This window comes from Alexandromys fortis, unplaced genomic scaffold (assembly GCF_014885135.2).
Source record: "Alexandromys fortis isolate MF-2015 unplaced genomic scaffold, M_Fortis_MF-2015_v1.1 scaffold_314, whole genome shotgun sequence".
Lineage (NCBI taxonomy): Eukaryota > Metazoa > Chordata > Mammalia > Rodentia > Cricetidae > Alexandromys > Alexandromys fortis.
In genome coordinates, this window is record NW_026068248.1 from 117,171 (window position 1) to 137,385 (window position 20,215).

At 45.3% G+C, this 20,215-nt stretch overlaps 1 protein-coding gene across 2 annotated transcripts in view; it reads left to right on the top strand.

Annotated features, from left to right (window-relative positions):
- The first annotated feature begins 962 nt into the window (after window positions 1-962).
- The window catches only part of Arhgap36 (Rho GTPase activating protein 36), a 29,276-nt gene continuing 10,023 nt past the window's right edge, over window positions 963-20,215 (top strand). For both annotated transcript variants that reach the window (XM_050131307.1, XM_050131309.1), the window contains exon 1: window positions 963-1,020. In XM_050131307.1, the coding sequence (XP_049987264.1) occupies window positions 963-1,020 (58 nt within the window). The remainder of the gene's footprint in view (window positions 1,021-20,215) is intronic.

A 20,215-nucleotide genomic window follows, 5' to 3' on the forward strand; every position in this document is an offset into this window, starting at 1 on the left:
GGCCGCCGCTGTAAGTTAGAAGCAACTGAAGGTAGCCCACATTTATGAGTACTCGACATTTAAGGCAGGTAGGAATCAAATTCTTTAAAACAAAATTTCGCAGATAGAACATTGCTTCCTTTCCTGAGAAAAATCTCAAGACCAGGACTATAAAATTCCTCTCAGATTCTTCCAGGGGAAAAAAAAAAAAAAAACAAAATAAAACAAAACATCTCTCTTATTTACATTCTGGGTCCTCTATACGTGCTTTAAAATCCCTCTAGGATCTGGTGCTACACTAGCTGAGGCTAGGATTCTCCCAAAACGGGTGAGGGGAGTGGTAGACAGGAGCGGGAAATGTTCCCAAGGACTAGGACCGCATTTAGATCCCAGATTGGGGAGAGGGCAGTGCTAATTTCCCCTGAGACTGGGCTTCCTGACAGCCGACATGAACTTCGCTAAAACATGGGTTTCTAGGGGCTGGGATAAAGTCTCACCCTCAGATCTGAGGTTCCCTGGGACAGGTGCACCATGTTGTTCTCAAACGGAGCTTCTGGAAACAGGCCTGATTTTAAATGTTCCACCAAGGACAAGTGGGGGTCCAGGAAAGACCTTCACTCCTTCTCAGATTTGGGGCTCATCGGGGCTAAGATGCCTTTACCCCTCAAAATGTGAGCTCCCAGAGGGTAGGGGCACAGTACAGTCCTCAGAGTCACAGCTTCTCTGGACAGGAGATGTGTCTTGGACTCTCTCTGCGTGGGGGAAGGGGCTGCAGGGCCAGAGGCCCTCCCCTTTGGCGGGAGGGGGCCTCCCATGAGGCCCTGCCCCTTTTGTGACATGTTTGAGGTGTCCGGTGACCAAGATTCTCAGAGCTGGGTGCAGGGTGCGGCCAGGGCGTGGTCACCGGGGGCTACTTAGAGCAGTCCTTTAGGGGAGACTGCACGGAGGTTAGCTGCGAGGCTGCCGGGCACTCAGCACTGATTATGGCGTGGATGCTGGACTGCCTTTTCGCTTCGGCCTTTGAGCCCCGCCCCCGCCGTGGTGAGTGGGGCCCACCTTGTGGCAGGGCTGGGGCGCTCAGCTGGGGGCTGCCGGGGGTAGCAGCCCCGGCTGGGTGCCCTAGGGCTTGGCTCCCCACCCCCTCTTGCCTCCTTTCCCTCTGGCTTTTAGCTAATTGTTCTTGGCTCAAGGGACTGCCCCGTCGAGGACCCGCATAAATCACCAGCTTTGCCGGGAACTCAGAGCAATCGCACTAATGGCTAGCAGGACGCGGGGCGAGCACGGGGGAGGAGTCCCTGGCTCTAAGCTCAGGCCGGACGGCCAGAGCCTCCTGGCCAGCAAGCCGTCCCGCAACTCAGGGCTTTAAAGGTTCCAGAAAGACCTTCTCTTGCAGGGCAGCCAGAACCCAGGGACCCTGACTTAGAGGTGGGGTTTCCTTTTGCTTTAAAGCTTGTCCCCATTGCCCCAATATTAATTAAAGAATAGCAGCCCTGGCCCTTACAAGTCGTCTAATTCCACCCTTCCATTTAAGAGATGATGACATTGAAGTCCAGACAAGGGAAAGGCCTGCCCAAGGTCATCCACAGAGTTGCAGCCAATCTGGGACAGTTTAGGCTCTGCTAACTGCTTATTGCCTCAGAGTGTTCAGACGAGGAGGCCTGGGGCCTTTATTCTGGGTCTTTCCTTGGGTAGTTGAGGTCAGTACTTGGTTCTCTTACCCCCATGGAATGGAGGGCATAAATATGCAAACTTGACGGCTCCTGCGGAAGTAAGCTGTGGATTCCGTTTCACCCTTCTGGAAATGCCGTCTACAAAGTAGATTTGGTAAATTTCTTTTCTTTTTGAAAGTTTCAGAAGGCTGATTTTGGAGAATTCCTAGGAATTGTCCTCCCCAATCCACACTGTCCTTCACTTCCCTTTGACAAGCCCCACCCACTTCATGCTGCCACCTGCCCCCTCGGCCACCTGTTTTTCCATAGTCTCCAACTCCAAAATCTATATTGGTGAGAATGCGTCATTGGTCACCAGCCATAGACCAAACCTGGAGTTGTCTCTTTGCTCTGCCCCCTTACAGCAAGGGAGGGGAGGCAGCAAGAGGAGGGGCCAAAGAAACTTAATTCATCAGAGATCTGATTTTAGTTCTTGCCAACCCCAGCACCCTGCTGACAACCATCCCAGTAGTCTAGTTTCCTGCTAGGAGATTCAAAACTCTTAGCCAGTTCAAGTACAGCCTCTGACAGGTCATAAGTTCTCTGAACTAAGAATGGATCTGCATCCACTGAAGGTTAAAGTTTTTCTTTTCTGTGTCTTTAAAGTGTGCAATCTTGGTCAAAGAAAAAAAGAAGGAAGGAAGGAAGGAAGGAAGGAAGGAAGGAAGGAAGGAAGGAAGGAAGGAAAGAACAGGAAAGGAAAGGAAAGGAAAGGAAAGGAAAGGAAAGGAAAGGAAAGGAAAGAAAGAATCTAGGTGTAGTGACATTAGCTTGTTAAAGCTAGAACTAGAAATGCTGAAGTAGGAGGATTGAGAGTTCAAGGTCCACCTAGGCTAAGCAGTAAGTTCGAGGCTAGCATAGGGAGGAAGGGAGAAGGGGAAAAATAGAAAAAGGGGGAAGGAAGGAGGGCACGAGGGAGGGAGGGAGGGAAGGAAGGAGTCTTATACTTTAAACCTTAAGTCTTGAACACCCTCGAAGGCTGTTGTGTAACTTCAATGGCATCAAGGTTATGAAGGCTCCTTTATATGGCAAGAGGTCAGTTTCACACAAGAAATTCCGGTCCCATCATAAAACAAGGTCTCTCATAATCAAAGAGTAATTTATGTCCCGGGGGTTTCTACTTGGGACTCTGGAATGGAACATTGTCAGCTCTCTCCATCCTACCACTTAGTCCAGTTCTCATCTTGTTCTAATCTCCCCAATTTCTTCATTGGTTTAATATTGACAGGATCCACCTCTAGCTGCTCCTCTTGGAACATGCACCAAGTTATAAATGTCAACGACCAGACCAAAAGAGGATTTCTAGCTGTGGCCTGAAATACAGCCCTGAGTGGCTGACTCACGCTCTTCTGGAAGCCTACACTGCACTCAAAGCACACATGTACACAGCCATAAACATGTGTGGGTGTACAAATCCCAAATCCATGCATACGCCTGCACAAAGCATGAACAAACATGAATGCACTACACATGGATTGCATAATTCCCATACAACACAATACTATTCACATCATGTGCACATGTGCCATCCACACATCCCATGCAGATTCTACCCAGTTGATAGAAAGACTATTCATACTGCCATGATTTTCAAGTAAAGCTACTTTTAAAAAAAATTAAGGAAACACAAATTCTTTTCACAGTGGCCATTCTCTGTTTAGTCAGTGTTTAAACACAAGTACAAGACTTTCTGTTTGCTGCTGCATTTCCAGCTGGTGAGATCTGTCCATCAAATGCTCCCATAGTGCAGCACTGCCTACGCCAGGTCGATTACCTACACAATAGCAGTTAATATATGTAAAGTGCTACCTAAATGCTGGGCCTTTGAGCTCAGCTTTACATGCATGGACTCACTTAGTCACACAACATCACCATTAAATATAAAATAAAGGTTAGGGTACGAATTTTGACCAGGTAAGAGTATATGCTATTACAGCCCCCACTGGGAAAATCTGCAGCAGCAACTGTAACTGAGGAGTTACTTTGGAGTGGAATAACTGTTGATATTCTATGGCATTATAATTGTTCTTGGCTCCTCTTTCCAAACGCCTTTTAAAAATCCATAGACATCAGAGATGACCAGAGACCCAGCAGAAGGTAGGATGTATTCTAAACAGTTCCTTTGTCAGAGCAATCTCCTGAGGTTGGCAGTGTCAGTGGACAATAATATGAAGGCCTTTGGGAAGGATGTCGCTAAGATCTGGGAGGCATGGGGTGGGGACAGAAAGGCCTTCCTTATGAAAAAAGGGGAAAGGGACAACATCATTGTCCCATTTGAATTTCTCTTCCCAGTTCACTCTTGGCTTAAGATTTGGCCATAGAGCAGTCAAAACTCTGAAACTGGATGGACCCTGAGGTCCACTTCACAGACAAATTTAATCTTTTCTTAGAGATAATACCTAATTGGTTTGTTGAAGCCAGGCCTAATTGGGCTATAGCAAGATTATTTTCCTGAGCAATTGTCAATGAGATAGCACACTCCCCTGGCCAGGGGATCAGATAAATATGCAATTCCCTAAGGACACAACTTTCTAAAATTCCTTTGTGAAGGACTTCTTTAAACCTCAAGACATTTCCCCATAGGAGAAAAAAAATATGAGGCTAGAGCTAAGCTTACCAGGTCCAACAACATGCTAGTTACCGCGAGGATGAAATGCAGAATTTGTGTGATGAAAGCTGGCAGAAATAATCCGTTTTCAAATGTACCCCAGGCTCCAGCAGCAGAGCTGACATTCATCAAGCTTAAATATCAAATGACAGAAAAGCACATTGAACGTTGGGAGATCAGGACACCAGGTCCCCGAGGGTGATTCTGGCAATTGTGAAATCCACATCATTCCTTTGTTTCACACTTAGCTAGTAAGACAACCTAAATGACCAACAGTAGCGCAGTAGCTAAATAAACTTCATGACATATCTACCTGATAGTATAGAACCATAAAATTGGGTCTGTGAAAAACACAGAATAACATGGAAAATGGCACAATCAAAGCTATCACAAGTGAATTTGGGGAAAAACAGAAGAAAATTCACACCAGGTAAACTGGGAGATTCCATACAAGTAGCAAAAGAGTACTTGGTTTTTTTTTCCCACTGTTTTCTTAAATCTGCATAAAATTTATCCTTAAGTTATTCTTTAAGTTTTAAAGGGCTATAAAAATGGGTAATCAAAGAGCTAAGAGATGCAATCAATTCATACACTAAACTTAAATTCTATTATAAATAGCTCAATCTAAACATTTTTCCCTTCGTAGTTTTGCTTAAATATAATAGCTACATCAAATCAGCTGATCATTATCTTCCTGGTGATTGTGAAATGTCACCTATTGCTGGGTGAGAAAAAGGCACAGCTGGTTGGAGTCCTAGGCATCCTAGGCCTGATCCTAAAGTGTTGTTCACAAGTCTGTTACTTTACTTCTCTTAAAGTGACAGGCCTACATCATTGGGTTATTAATGACAGTAATACTTATCATTATTGTTGCTCATGGAATTATATTAAATGGTTTTTATGCTTCATGTATCAAAAGATATATGCTTTGTTTCTTCTCAAATATTTATCAACAACCAGGCACTTTACATAAACTACCTCCTTTTACCTCCAGAACAACTCTCCAAGGTAGTATTATCCCTAGTTAAAAGAAAAGGCAGGAAAGTTCTATAATTTGCTTATTTATACTCAAAGACTGAGAAAAAAAATTACAGCCTCATTTGGTCTAACTAAAAAACTGAGTGAAAGTAGAAGAGATTGTAATTACAACAGCTGACATGTAGCAGATATTTCCAAAGTATTATGTCATTGGTGATGTTTTGCCTAGGGTCCAAATTCTGGGCTTTGAACTATCTGATGGCCTATGGATTACTTTCCCACATTTCAGTGGGGAGATGCAGTCCAAAAGCCACCTGTGTCCTGCGAACTGGGGCTGTGAGTCACTTGGACATGATTTCTGTTGCCTTTTGGCAGTAGCATTTGTTCTCAGATGCATGTGCAGAAGTGGTAGATGGGATGTTTGATGAGCCTTGGCAGAACCTGTCACATCTCAGATACACCTCTTGAGAAGCCACACAGCTTCCTCAGATGGGCAGGCAGTACCCAGTAGCCCATAGGTCCCTGCTTAATAAGGAAACCCACTCAGCTCTATGGGGATACTCTAAACTGTTGTTCCAACTGCTCTCTGTATAGTTTGGCTGACTCTTGTTATCCCTCTAACTTTTCCTCTCAAATCAGAGGCCTTAGGACCTTCTCAGATGCACATAGACCTACCAATATAATACCTTGCAGAGTAGGTGCCAAGGGTCAGTGAGGGAGGGGAACATGCAGGACACTTGGGTAAAGGAGAGGGTGGGATTTAAAGCATCTTTCAAAGACAAAGGCCATCAAGAGGCTGGCCACTTGGAGCTCTGGCCCCCATGAATAGTAGTACTTTTCTCAACTTTTGTAATTTTGGTCTCTCCCTAGAATGATACCCACCCGGGCTACCCCACCCCCATCTCTTAACCTTACTTTCCACTCAAGTGTAGCTAAATTAGCTTGTAGTAACTATCTTTGGTCTCTAGAGGGAGGCAATAGCATCAGGGAGGATTGGGGCACAGAATAGGGTCTTGTCCCATGTCACCCACCACTTTTGACAAAGGGGAGAGTTAGTTTTCCTTTAACTGGGAACAAATACTTAAGTACTTAATAGAGACTTAATTTTGATTCTGTCATATCTCTCAGAGAACACGATCCCTCTCCCCCCAACTTCCTCTTACCCTTGAGGTTTGCTAGAACTTAGGAACTCGTCTTGATTTTCAGGGTAGAGATGAGGGAAAAATATGAAAAAAAAAAAACCCGTAAGGCAATTTGGCAAGAAATTCTCTCTCTCTCTCTCTCTCTCTCTCTCTCTCTCTCTCTCTCTCTCTCTCTCGCACCTATTTGGGAGGGAAGATTGGGGCTAGGGATACAGCTGGGGTTGGGGAAGTCTGAACATGTAGCAAAAGATTTCAGACGAGAATGATGTTTCAAACCTAGGTCTCATTAACCCTGCCAGGAGAAAGTGCAGAGTGAGAATTGGACTTAAGGAAGTTCTGATACTTCTGGGGCTGCATTAGGCTAGTCAAGACATCATTCTTAAAGAAGAGGGGGCGTTTCAAGTATGTAATGAGAAACATTGTCAGCTTAGTCAGTGGCACTGCACCCTGAACCTTCTCGTTGAGATAGTCTGTGCTCCATGAGAATGTGGGGGATGGAGAAGGGAGTTAATTAACCTGTTCTTGAACACTGGTTTAGAGTAGCAGGGTTTTGGCAGATACTTCCTATGGTCCACCTCCTTTTGTCGTCTAAGCAATTCTAAGGAAGCCGTTTGCAAGTGGGGAAACTGAGACTTAGAGACTTAGAGGAGCGAAGTAACCCTCCCAAGACCACACAACAAATGTGACCTAGCTGGAATCCAAATTCAAAACTCTCTTACTCCAATATCTGTGATTTTTTTTCCCCTCAGCTCCCACAGAAGAGACAAAAGCCCCGATGCTCAAAGACATTTTTTTTCCATGGAGGAAATGAAGATTTCTTACCTCAGTAAGATTCACATTTTATTGCCTTCAGTCTGGAGATCCTTAATTTTTTTTAGAATGAAGGCAAACAAATCTCAGTTTCTGTTGAAAAGTAATCTGGAGGCTCTAAGGCTCTTTCATCGTTACAATAGTCCATTTAGTCCCCATTCTGTATGGACACACGTCCCATCCTCCAAAGTAGCCATATTTAAGATAGAAGGACTAGAAGGAAATTGGTGTGGTGTGGTGTGTGTGTGTTTCAACAATGGTGGCAGTGGTTCTGGCAGCGCCATCTTATCTCATTATTTGCATGGCTCTTGGGTAAGGTTGTCTCAAAATATGTTAATACCCTTTGACCCAGGACTACATCTTAGAAATCCCCCAAACCTGCAGCTTTTAGCTTCTTCAGAGTTTGTTCCCATTTCATAGGCATAAACACTGAGCCAAAAGGTCTGTGTGGATGCAAGTGGTTTACCTGGATTTAGACATGCCATACAGTGTGTGTGTGTGTGTGTGTGTGTGTGTTGGGAATGGGACACAGGAAGAGAATCTTCTAGAAAGAAGAGGACACAGCTTGTTACAGCTGGTTGGCGGTGAGGAAGCAGAAACAAAGCTGGTGTGTTCAGAAGGGGAGGGGAGGGTGCCAGACTGTCCTGTACAGGGTTGAATGCCTAAGATCAGGTGCTGAGAGAGATGAAATTTGTCTGAGCTCCTTGTACAGAGGTACAAGTAAGTGTAGTGTAAGTATAGTGAAATCAAAAGTTTCAGGTGGTATTTTTCCTGGGTATCTCAGACCTTCTACCTCTAGTCTTTTTCTAACCCCCAAAGAAACCGTTCTGTATACCTAATACTTTAAGCAATGCTTTTCCTGCTCCGCCCCACCCAGGGTGAGGTGCTGACCCAGGCCCAGCTGGGGGGCAGCTTTATGGATGTTCCTACTGCTTTTCATCCATACACAAGGCTCATTTATGCCAGTTGAAAGGGCACAATAATAACGGTGGCAATTTAAATCGTGCTTCTCACTCCCCCCCCAAAAGTGGTAAAGTGACTCACCGCCATTGAACTGTCCCTCTCTCTCCACCCCCTGACCTCTTTGCAGCAGTCCAGGATTGTTCCCTGGGGGCTCAGTTGGGAGCCAGTGCTTCCAGCTATCCTTTGACTGGGACTAGGCTGACACCACGCCCCCCCATAAATGTGTTCTCCCAAATGCAATGTATTGTTTTAGTTAGAATTTCTCAGATCAAGCCAATTGGAAGGCAGTAGAGCAGCATGGGCCTCGTTAGGCAAGTACAGTGCCCCCCAAGCATGGATAAAACAAAACAGAGCCCATTCAGTAATCATTTGGGGGGGGGGTTCTACTTGGTTTTCTATGTGCAGTTTGATATGGAGTATGCTTGGAATTGGCTGCATAGCAGGTTCTGTTGAGGGTGCCATAAGAACAGGTCTGGGGGAGTCATGAAACAGTCCCATACTTCTTCCTCATCCCTAACCTCCATTCCCCCCTCATTTTCAATTTTGCCATGCTATGACCAAGGGGAAAAAAAAATGCTCATTCTTGGTTTTTTTTCAGCACCAGCCTATGGAGAGCTCCCAGAACCAGAGCTGGTGAGGTGCAATTAGGTGGAGAAGGATTCAGCTGTCTGAGGGACAAAGTAATTATACTGAGTTCTCCTGGTACTGTCAGTAAACTCAAAAGAAAGAAGCCCTGGCAAATGACGCTGTTTGATAAAGACTTCACTGTCTAGCAGAGTACTTTTTATTGGAGCTGCCTGCTAGAGTCGAATGATTTCAGGGAGCAGGGCAGACCTGAGTTCAAATACCTCCTATGCATCTTATGATCTGCATGACGTTTGGGGAAATGACTTAACTACTCTGAGTCTGATTTCTGAAGTGTAAAAGAGTGATAATTATAGCTCTAACTACCTCACAGCCTCATTGTGAGGAATGTAGGAGATAATACATACAAGGACACTCATGCCTGGTACACAGGAAATAGTTAATAAATTAAAACACTATAATGATTATTATTATCATTCCTCTTATATACCAGGTGGTCTCTGTAGCAACCCCACACTTGAAAGGGTCTAATAAATGCAGTTAGGTATGCCCATGAAGAGTGTAATTGTCATAGCACAGAGGAGGAAGCTCTCAACTAGGAGGGAGGGGTAGAAAAAAAAGACCAGAGAAACTTTTGTGATTCTTGAGTTAAGCCTTAAAAAAATAAGTAGGTGTTTGTCATTAGGCCCAGGGGGAAAGGGCTTCCAGGCAACTGAATCTGCCCACACAAAGTCAAAGAGGTGTGAAACAGCCAGGCCTTGAACAAATAGTTGTGCTCAGCTGGAGACAAACTGGGACCTCCTGGTGGGGTGGTGGTGACATGGGTCAGTGACCAAGAGTCTTTCCAGATTACTCCCAATAGCCCCTGCACCGCGCATTAGGCGCCCTACCTGGCCAAATCTCGTGCTCCTGCGAAGCCCTCCTCTTCGTTCTCTAAGCAGCAGGTAAGCTCACATCCTGCCTCAGCGGACCTGGACCTGGCAGGCACAGCGATGGAAAAGCTGACCTCCACGGAGGAGACCAAGCCTGTGGGCACCCCTGCTGGGGTCGCCAGCCCATATCTCCTTTCTTGTTCCAATCTTGGTGCAATGTTCACAGACACACACACACCACCACCACCACCACCACCACCACCACCACCACCACCACCACCACCACACCATGCAAAAGATCACCAGGGTTCTTTTAAATAACCTTGTGCTTTCACACACTGCACCCATACACTTTCATGATCTCCCTCCAAGACACACCGTATTCAACCCTCTGTGCAAGCATAGAAACTGGACACACACGTTCAAACCACATACTTAATCATATCAATTAAAATGCACATTAAAAACCCCCACATGCACAAATCTTTGAACACTAGCACCTCATTACACTTAGAGGTTCCTTGCTCACAAATGCACACTCTGCACACCAAAATAAAGACTGCCTGTAAAACCACACTGACATAGTACATCTAAGTGTAAGCACACACCAAATATACAAGGTTCTGCAGGGACACACACTGTTAACCTACACACACTCACCACAGCAGAGCCACAGACCCCGGCAGGATTACACAAGGAACACACCTATATCCAGACCGCACCCTCATAGTCACTCGACAGTCAGGCAGAATCATACATCCTATAAGCATGCACACACAAACAGCACAACCACATGCCTCCTTCTGTCAGAGAGCAAAAACACCACACCAAACACTTGGGTTAAAACATGCACCTCACCCCAGCGCCTGCACACATACGCCTGGACACACGCGAACACATACACAGACCGGTGCACGCACACACGCGTACATGCATACATACATACACATACAGCCCGCGCCCCCTCCTTTTCTCAGGGCGGAAGAGAGGGGGCGAGGAGTGGAGGCGGGGAAGAAAGGAGGGAGGATGGGCGTGCAAGGCGGAGCGGGCACAGAGGCTCTTTTCCCTTTGACCTGAGGGTGTTGCCCCTCTGTCCCAGGCCAAGACAGTGAGTTGGGTCCAGGTATGGTCCAGTCGGAACCCAGGAAAACAAGAAAGTCCCGGGATTTCGCCAGCAGGCGCGAGCACTCTGCAAGGACCCTGACTCAGATTGTGGTCGACCCCGCTGGAGGCTCCTCCTCCCAGGACCCTCCCCCTGTCCCATCTACTTGACCTCTGCCCCTCCCCCAGGGTGTGCGACTTTTTTTTTTAACACCTTGGAGTGGACGTCTTAGGAGTGTGGGGCTTTATTGGTTTCAAAAAGTAAAGAGTTGAGATTTGCATAGAAGCTTCCCCCCCCGCCCCGAAACCCCTAGCTTCTAGATGGAAGATTTCTCTTAATGGAGAGCTCATTATTTCGCATAGCAACAGATTTACTACATAAAAGGCAATGGCAATTAGAAATCACTGACTCCGTGCTGGACACACAGTAGGAATCTGTAAAAGACCCCCCCTCCCTTTTAACGTCAGCAAATCCGGCAGGGCTATTTGCAGCCTAGCACAAGCCTGTGTCTGCAGTCACGCAGCCAGGGCGCGCTCTCTCTCCCTCCCTCCTTTCCCCTCCTCTCTCCCTCTCTCTCTCCCTCCCTCCCTTTCCCTCCTTCCCTTCCTTCCTCACCTCTCTCCCTTTCTCCCCTCCCCCCTCCCTCCCTCTCTCCCCCGCCTCCCCCGCCTCCCCCCCCCCTCTCTTTCTCTCTTCTAAGCACTCAAGCCTTTCAAGCCTTGTGCTCCCTGCACGTAGCAACCTTGGACTTGGAACCATTGGCGGCAGGGGGCAGCCGAGTGGCTGAAGGTGGTTTTCACTTCCTGCATCTTTGCCTCCAAGGGGAACTCCAAGGTCCCATCCTGCTGTTGTAAGCAGGCTAACGGGGTCATTTCACGGTTTTCCACGGACTGTTTAGCCTCCTGTTTTTTGTTTGCGTGCTCTTTCTGTGGAGATGGACCACAGGCAAGGGAAATGGAGGAAGACAAAGTTTTTCCTTCCCAATACCTGATACCCAGAGCCGAGCTGCATAAAGTTCTGTGCAAAGCTGGCGGGTTTCCAAGTGGCCAATAGTTCGAACTCTCAAGCTGCCACTTTGTAGATGACTACTTTGCAAGTCGCTGGCTTAAGAAGCAGGGTAGTTGGGGGCCTTGACAAATAAAAGACGTCTTCTTCCTTCTCGGACCCTTATCAAAAATATAAAGATATGTGGAGTTGAGGCCAGGAATCAGGACAGTTTTGTGGGACTTGGCCACCAGTTGATGCCCCTAAGCCAGGTCAGAAAGGCAATGGGTGGTGGACAGGAGTTCAGCCAACTTCCAATTTCTTAAGCAGTGTTCTGTGTTGAAGGGAAATGCCGGCACGAATGACTTAATGTTGTCACTCCCCAGCCATAAGAAACTCCTAGTCACAGCTCCAGTTCTTAACGTTAGTTGCCCCGTTGTTGCCCAGTCACAGGAACTTCCTACCCACTCTTGCATACTCCCCCCCCAAGAGGTACATTAAAGTTCATAAATTTGTAGTGAACACTCACTGGGTGCTAGGGATGTTCTCATTGCTTTATGTTCTGCCCGTGCCTAGCACAGTGCTAGAAACACAGCCCACTGTAATGCAGAAGAGACATGGCAACACAGACTTGGAGGTTCAAAAAAATATAAAGAACACAGAAACGGGACCCTAATATTGGCACTACTGGCACGGTAGAGATCGAGGGTAGTGACTTTGGGCAAGGGGTTATTCTATTCCTCCTTAAAGCCCTTCATCTCTTAAGTCTGACTGGAAGGGTTTTTTTTTTTTTTTCAATGCAGGGAGGCTTCTGCAATCAATTAAGGAGAAAGCCTCTTTCCTGGAGGGCAGAGGCCTTAGCTAGCCAAAGGGTGAGTCACCACCTAGGAGTTGGGCAGCAGAGTTGGTGCTGAACTGGCAATGAATCAGTCCAAGATAACGCAGCACGATTACCCGAATAGTGATGAGAAGGGGGGATCAGACAGGAGCCTGAGCCTCAGTCCCCTGAGGCTAAGACTAAGTGATAGAGGGACCACATTTATATGCACAGAGTCAACTCTTAACTGGCCTCCCTTCTCTCCAAGAAATCCCCAAGGATAGTTCTGGCAGCATTTTTAGAGAAGAAAATAGAATGTAAAGCACTCATCTAGGGCCAGGGGTGTGTGAGGAAGAGCAGGGTTCACATCTGATTCTACTATTTGGTGATCCTGGGCAAGCTCTTTTTCCTCTCTGGGCTTCTGTACTAAGGTAAGTGCTCAGGATTAGCAGACGTTCTCTGCTCACTTTTCCACAAAGCACTGTGAGGGTACACTTGTATTCTCCTCTTTTGCAGTTGAGAAAGCGGAGGACAGGCCTAGCAACATCCAATGCTGTACTTACATAATACTTCAGATGGTCTCTGTGTACTGATATTACCACAGCAATCATTGCAATTTACACCAGCAACTTCCACCTTAAAAGGCAAGCACCATTAACCGAGGTCTACATAGGTGGTGATACAATGGCCTAACTTGCCCAAGACCCCCCCTGAGACAAGTCCCCAGTACTACCCAAAGTAAACACTAATAGAAAGATATACCCCAATATCAGCCCCTTATCACAAGGAAGACAGGAATTGTCTGCAGGATGCTGCAGTGAGGACGAGGAATAATGCTGCCAGGGCCAGAAGGAGGGGCTGTAGAAAACTCTAGAGAGGGAGACACAGAGAGAGAATGAGAATGAGGATGAATATGCCAGTGACAATTGGACCAGCCTCAATTGCTCCCTCCCTCCTTTTCTCCATCTCCTGGTCTGATGCTCTAGAACGTATAAAGGGGAGGCACCAAGCCCATTTCCAACAAGAGAGGGAGGCAGCCTCTCCTTCAATGGAAAACAAAGGCATCCTGAGCATTCCAATTATACTTCTGAGTGGGGTAAGATTTATTTAATTTTAGGGGGACCAGGGGGAGAGTTCAAGATCATTCTGGTGGTAGTGATGGTGGTACTTGAACCCCAAACAGCCAGCACACACATACAGCCAAAACCAAAAGCTAAATCTCTCTCTCTCTCTCTCTCTCTCTCTCTCTCTCTCTCTCTCTCACACTCCAGTGCTCAACAAAATCCTCTTGCATCCCCCTCCTCCCTACCCCCTTTCTGAAGAGAAATTTTCCACCAAGCTTCTGGATTACTCTTCTAATCTGGATTCTTCAGAGTCACATGTCTTATTTAGCCTTTGGGGAAGTAAGGCTACATATTCCTGGACATTCTTTGTAGCCACGTACACCCAGAATCAGCAGCTGCTAACTTTTCCTTCCTCCTTTCATTCTTCTTTCCTTTGCCTGGATTCTATTTCTGCCTCCTTTTGTTTCTTTTCTTGCTGGGTTCCTATATAGTCTTTAACATTATGAATGCTCACCTTATCTATTCTTTCACCCTTTAAAAACCGTGTTCTCCCATTCTCCATTGACTTGACCCAAGAAAGCAAGAAATTCAGTGGCTAAGGGAAGACAATGTTGACTGTGTTGACTGGACGTTCCTCTCGTTTGAAAGTTTGCACCATAGTGCAAATATCAGAGGAGAATATTGGAGATACACTATCCTATCATTTTCTATAAGTTGTTGCTTGATATAATGTTGATTTGTAGATGTGATTGGTTGGCTACAGATTTTAAAAGGACAGTTTTGGAAGACGTTTTAGATGCATGGTCTTATGGCTTTCCCCGGTGTATAGACATACAAAAACAATAAGAAGGAGTGAAGATAATAGTAATAGGGTGGGGAAAGTTACTGAGATCATTGCCATCCAGATAGGTGGAGGACTTTGCAAAACCCACTACTGTTTGCTTCGGTTGCTCACTGAACTTTGGACAAACTGACCTTTTTAGAGTGGAGACCTTGGACAGGAGTGGGAAACATGGAGCTGGAAAAGTGAGGCAAGGTGTGGTGGGTGGTGGTCTTTACACACCCCCGGCATGCAAAGAAACCACAAAGGATGTTCCCTGCTCACAGGAGCAAGGTTAAAAGGGAATAAATGTACATTATCAAGTAGGGTGCCAAACTGGGAGGGAACCAAGAGATGTGGACCCTCACTTTGGCTCTAGAACTAATTAGTTCAGTGTTTGGAAGACGGTTAGTCCCAACCCCACTTCTGTCTTTCCTTCATCTGTAATGTGAGACTGTGAAGCATGACCAGGAGAGGGGGTTTTGGAAAGCTCGGGGGTCTCGTAGGGCTGAATAGTAAAGATGAGATTGTTTTAAATAAGAGGAGAAAAAATTGTGGGGTACGTGGGAAAACAGTGGGAATGTGGGAGTAGCCCAGGGAATTCAGCAAACAGGTATGCCTAAGGCACAGAGCTTGCTGCTGTGTAGAAAATTGCTATGAATCAGCCCCTACCCCACCGAGGAAAGCTGTACACAGGGTGGGGGAATTGGAGTGGCAGAGCGAAGCGCTCACAGCGCCTGCAGCTCCTCTCAGGACTAGCAGCGGTCGGTCGCATTGCCAGGCTGACTAGCAAGTCTCCAAGCCTCTTTATCCCTTGGCCGGACCAGGAGAGTCACCAAGAGGTAGAGCTGGGGCTCAACTTTAGGGGCCTGAGTAGGGTCCTCTGAGGGGTGGCGGGGGTGAGGGTCCTCTCACTGGAGGGTCCGACGTGTGGGAGGGAGAGGAGAGCAGAGAATGTTGAACCTGTTGCCAAGGTTCTTCAATAAGGGCACGGGGTGAGTTCTGCGGAAAGAGGAAATTTTTTCAGTTCTCACTGGGTAGGTGATGGTGGTGGAGCAGCGGAAAGTAGTTTTGGGCGCCGGAGGGTCTTGGTTTAACTTTTCAGAGTAAGCGCTCTCAGGAGCTACATGGGGCGGGACACGCGCTAAGAAGTCCAACTCAGTCTGAAGGCCTTGTTCCCCTACGCAGTGGCTCCCACAGGCTGAGGATAACCCCTTGATTCCTTGCTTCTAGGGTATAGAGTTTGCGCTGACCTTCCTCCCCCCCCCGCCCCCGCTGCAGCTGGGACCCAGCTTGCATAAGATAACGAAGGAGACCAATATAATACCCCCATCTACGGGCCCCCAGGAATCCACTGAGGAGTGGAGGGGGGCTTTCTTTTGAGTAGGAGGTATGGCATCCGCACTGAGACCCTCTGTCCTGAAGTTCATTAAGTCCTTACTTAGAATAATCAAGGACTCTGGAATCAGAGGGCTCTATCTCTACAGTGCTGTTTAGGTAAACAAGACAATGATAAATAATGCCAGCTTTGGCCTTGGAGGTGCACACTGACTTGCCCAAGGCCACCCAGTTGTGTAATCACTAAGAAGGTCTCCTGACTCTTGGTCTAAGGTGTTTTGAAGAAAACAGTCTACTTTGGAGAGGGAGAATGTGGAGTTTGACACTGGCATTTTAGAAATATGGTTATTTGAAGGTGGTTTTAAAATGCCATCCTGTTCATGAAAACTCCATGGGGAAAATATCTCCCACAGACCCAATTCCTTATGGCAGTCGTTCAGACAGGATTTTGAAAAAGAAAACTGGCTGAAAATTGTGTGCTTGTTGAGGAAGCTATAATCATAGGAAGGGAAAGCGGGTGGGGAGGGGGCACAGAATGAAGGAGAAACCCTGAGCCTAGACTGATGTTTTCTTTCTTGTGTATTGGTGATGCTCCCTTTAATTGAGTCCCATGCCTCCCTATTATAGTGAACACAGTGGAGAGAGGTGTTTGTGTAAATATGTGGAAGAGTGTGGGGGTGTGAGTGTGTATATGGATGTTTGTGTTTGGGACACAGAACAGAGGGGGGTGGGGAAGAGGAGAGGGAGAAGGACTATCTGGGAAAAATGTAGAAAAATCTACTGAATGTGTACTGAAAGCTTACAATTAAGTGAGCATCTGTCCAGTGCAAATAGGCCTGGAGATATAGTCAATTCGTAACAGTCCTTAAAGGCAAGATGGAGAGGAAAAGGATTTAAATTAGTGAAGAGAAACATTGAAGGATGATGAGCCCCCCATTTTTAGTGTGACTTTCAACTAGGCTATAAGATCCCAAGCTCAGGAGTTGGGACTTCCATGCAGGTAGCTCTCCCTTTCTCTCCAGCAGGCCTGGCTGGTAGTGGGTATTCAGTTCCTTTTGTGACCCAATTACTTCTCCCTACATTTCACAAACTAAACCAGTCTCCCCAAATACTGCATCTCCCATCAAAGAGGACCCAGTGAAGACCTAGCTCTCCTTTACCCTCTGAAAGTGTGCTTCCTGTTGGCAGTAGGTGAGTATTCATTTTTATGTTTCAAAGCTGGGTCAGGTGTATTCTTTGGCAGGCAGAGACCCCCTTCCCAGAAAGAAGTGCTTCAGTCTGGCAGTCCTTGCAAAGTGAACTTGAGAGAGAGAGGGTCCTCAGTCTGGGACAAATGAACCCTTTAGAGGGTTCTTTCATCCCACCTTACCTTTGGGTTAACATGTATCATGTTAACACGTAACATGTACCATATTTGTTATATAACAGTGGCATAGACTTGCGACTCACAGAGGTGAGGTACTTTTCTCTAAGTCATACACTTGATTTTTGAATGTGTAAGGCTGAGGTTTGAATTTAGACTTCTTGGTTTCCACTGTGAAACACACACAGGAGAGAGAGAGAGAGAGAGAGAGAGAGAGAGAGAGAGAGAGAGAGAGAGGCAACAGATAGAAAAGACAGAGAGAGGGAGGGGAGAGACACACACACAGAGAAATAGACACACACAGAGAAAGAGACAAACAGCGAGGGAGGTAGAGACAGATAGATAGACATAGGCAGAGAGACAGAGAGGAGAGGAAGTGAGGCAGACAGACAGACACACAAAAAGGCTTTTCTTCCCACTTCTCCCATGGTTTTTATATAACTTTAGTTATACCACAAGCTCTCAAGAAAGAACTCTTGTTTGTTGTTGTCCTCTGTAAAGAGGGGATAATCCCCAACCCACCACCTTTCCAGGGGTTGTTGTCAGAAGAAAGTGGTATGATTCATTTGATCATGAATCATAGACACCTGTTTTAATTGCGAGAGCTTTATGTTCTTTCAAACCCTTAGACTTTATAATCCCATGATTCACCCAATGAACACTTATTGAACACCTACTATGTGCCAGGGTCTAGACATAAAGGACACATAGAAAGCTTTTGAGAAAATAAGAAGCATGAGGCAAATTAAGCATTCATTATTTTTATGACCCATTGATAGAACATCTTATTTTGCCTCTTCTGCTACCATTTAATAGAAATAGCAATTAAAGGGGGGGAGATGACACAGTTTGTATGGCAGCACTATTATGCACCCTGACACATACTTCAGATAATAGTAAGAAAATATGCATCTTGTATTTGATGTTGCATTGCTTTATATACACTATCCTTTGGGATGTTTATAGCATAAAAATTGCCCTTCAGCACCCTGAGCTGGAATTGTTTCTTTAAAGTGCATAAAATTTAAAAAGGACATTCCACATTCTATGGAATGACGATTGTACTTATTGTACAAAGATGCTGTAATTTCTGGCGGCTGCCTGCCTTCTATATGATTTCCTCTGGCTTTTTGGAATTAGCCTTTGATTATGTATGCATTCTTGAGAGTTCATCATCTAGCAAGGCAAAAAGCTTGCAGCCATTGAGAGAATTGTTAGATGGGCCAGTAGAAAGTGTCCTGAGACTAAGAAATGGGTTCATGTCCAGTCTCTAAGTCTTAGCTTTTTGAAATGCAGAAAAAAAGTTTTGGACTAGGTGGCAGCTAAGTTTCACTACAGTTCTCATAGTACACTATGCTTTAAACAGATTTTTAAATATGAAGCTTTTCTTGAGACATTTAACAATACTCTCTCCAGTTTATGAGCTTCTGTCGTGCCATGATGGGCCTACTGCAAGGACTGAGAACGCTTTCCTCAGATTTCATTATCTTGGGGCATCACCACCTCACGGGCTAAAATGAGTCATTTTGTTCACTGCATCTGCAGCCTTTGCTGAAATGGAGGTTTTGGGATAACAACTTAAAGGTTAACTCATTAATGCTTGAGATGAATGAGGTAATGTGTCAGCAGACCATATCGGTGCCCAGATCAGTTCAGCTAGAGCTCTGTATATCTCTTTCCCAGGTTGTGATGTAATAATGGCAATGTCTTTACACATTGTCACTGCCTGTCCACATTTGAATAACATAAATGCAATACCTTCTGGGCACCCAGCCCCAAGCTCTATCATTTTCTCAAACTCCAAGGAGGAAAATTCTAATGATGCCACAAGGTGCCTAATTAATAGAGATTCGGATAACAGAGTCAGCGTGATCCCTGTTTTTATTTTCCATCCATGTTTACTAGTGAGAGCTAGACCAATCCTAACTATTTGATGGGAGCAATGAAGTAAATTAGGCTCCCAAGTTGTGAAGGCTGTGGATTTATGGTTAGCTGAGAGCATTTCTGTCCTCTCTGTGTTGAAGTAGTTGACCTTTCCAACGCTAATTTGTTTCCCCATCTGTGGCATGCTTTTCAGGAGGACATAGAGAACAGTTTTGATGCCACCCAAAAGTGCTTCCCCCACCATTTGTATTGCTCAATACTTGATCTCTCCCTCTGTCCTCTGTTCAGAATCTCCTGCTTGATATCTGCTAATTTCTGAATTCTTTCACTGATCTAAATGATATTATATGGTCTTTTGCTGGTAACATGGTAAAACTGGATGGGTTGAAAGAGAAATATATTTGAGGACATAATTGCAGATAACTAATCTGAATAACAGCATTTGTAATATTTAATTATGCAGTTAGTTTTTCTGACTCTTGTAAGATGATTAAAAATGCTTGAGGTTGAAGAGTGAAGAAGACAGAGCTTTTTCTAATAGATCCCTACATCTCTTTATCTGTGCTAATTTAATTCAAACTTAGTAGAAATTGGGCAGAGTAGATTAGTCAATGCATCAATACAAATTCCTATTTTATGTAATCATTTTTGCAGCCTAATGGTTTTAGACAGATTCGAGTCCTCTGCAATGAATCTTTTATACTACATGTTTATTTAAAAAATTATTGCTACTAACCACAGACACACTATTAATTTAACATGTAACCGTTGAAATGGAATCTATATTATTTTCCCATTTTACAGAGCAGATCACCAAGGCTCAGAATTCAACTGGCTTTCCTATGCATATACAGCTAAGGAATAAGAAAGCTTGGTGTTGGCTCTAACTTTATTGCCCACTACAGGTGTTTGTGTTAAGGAATTATTTTTGCAAATGTCTTGGATTGTTTGCTTTCAAATTCCTCATTGGGTATCTTTTTGATCTCATGGTTGTTTCAATGACTATGAGTTCAAAACGGCATGCTGAAAGGGGGGAGGAGAAGACATTATGCAAGAGAGGTCTCTTGGCACTTTGTTCCCAGTGAGCCTTCTTTTGTGTTCAGTTTGGCAAGTCGTGATTGAGGGCAAGTAGATTGGTTAAACCAAAAAAAAAAAAAAAAAAAAAAAAAAAAAAAAAAAAAAAAAAAAAAAAAAAAA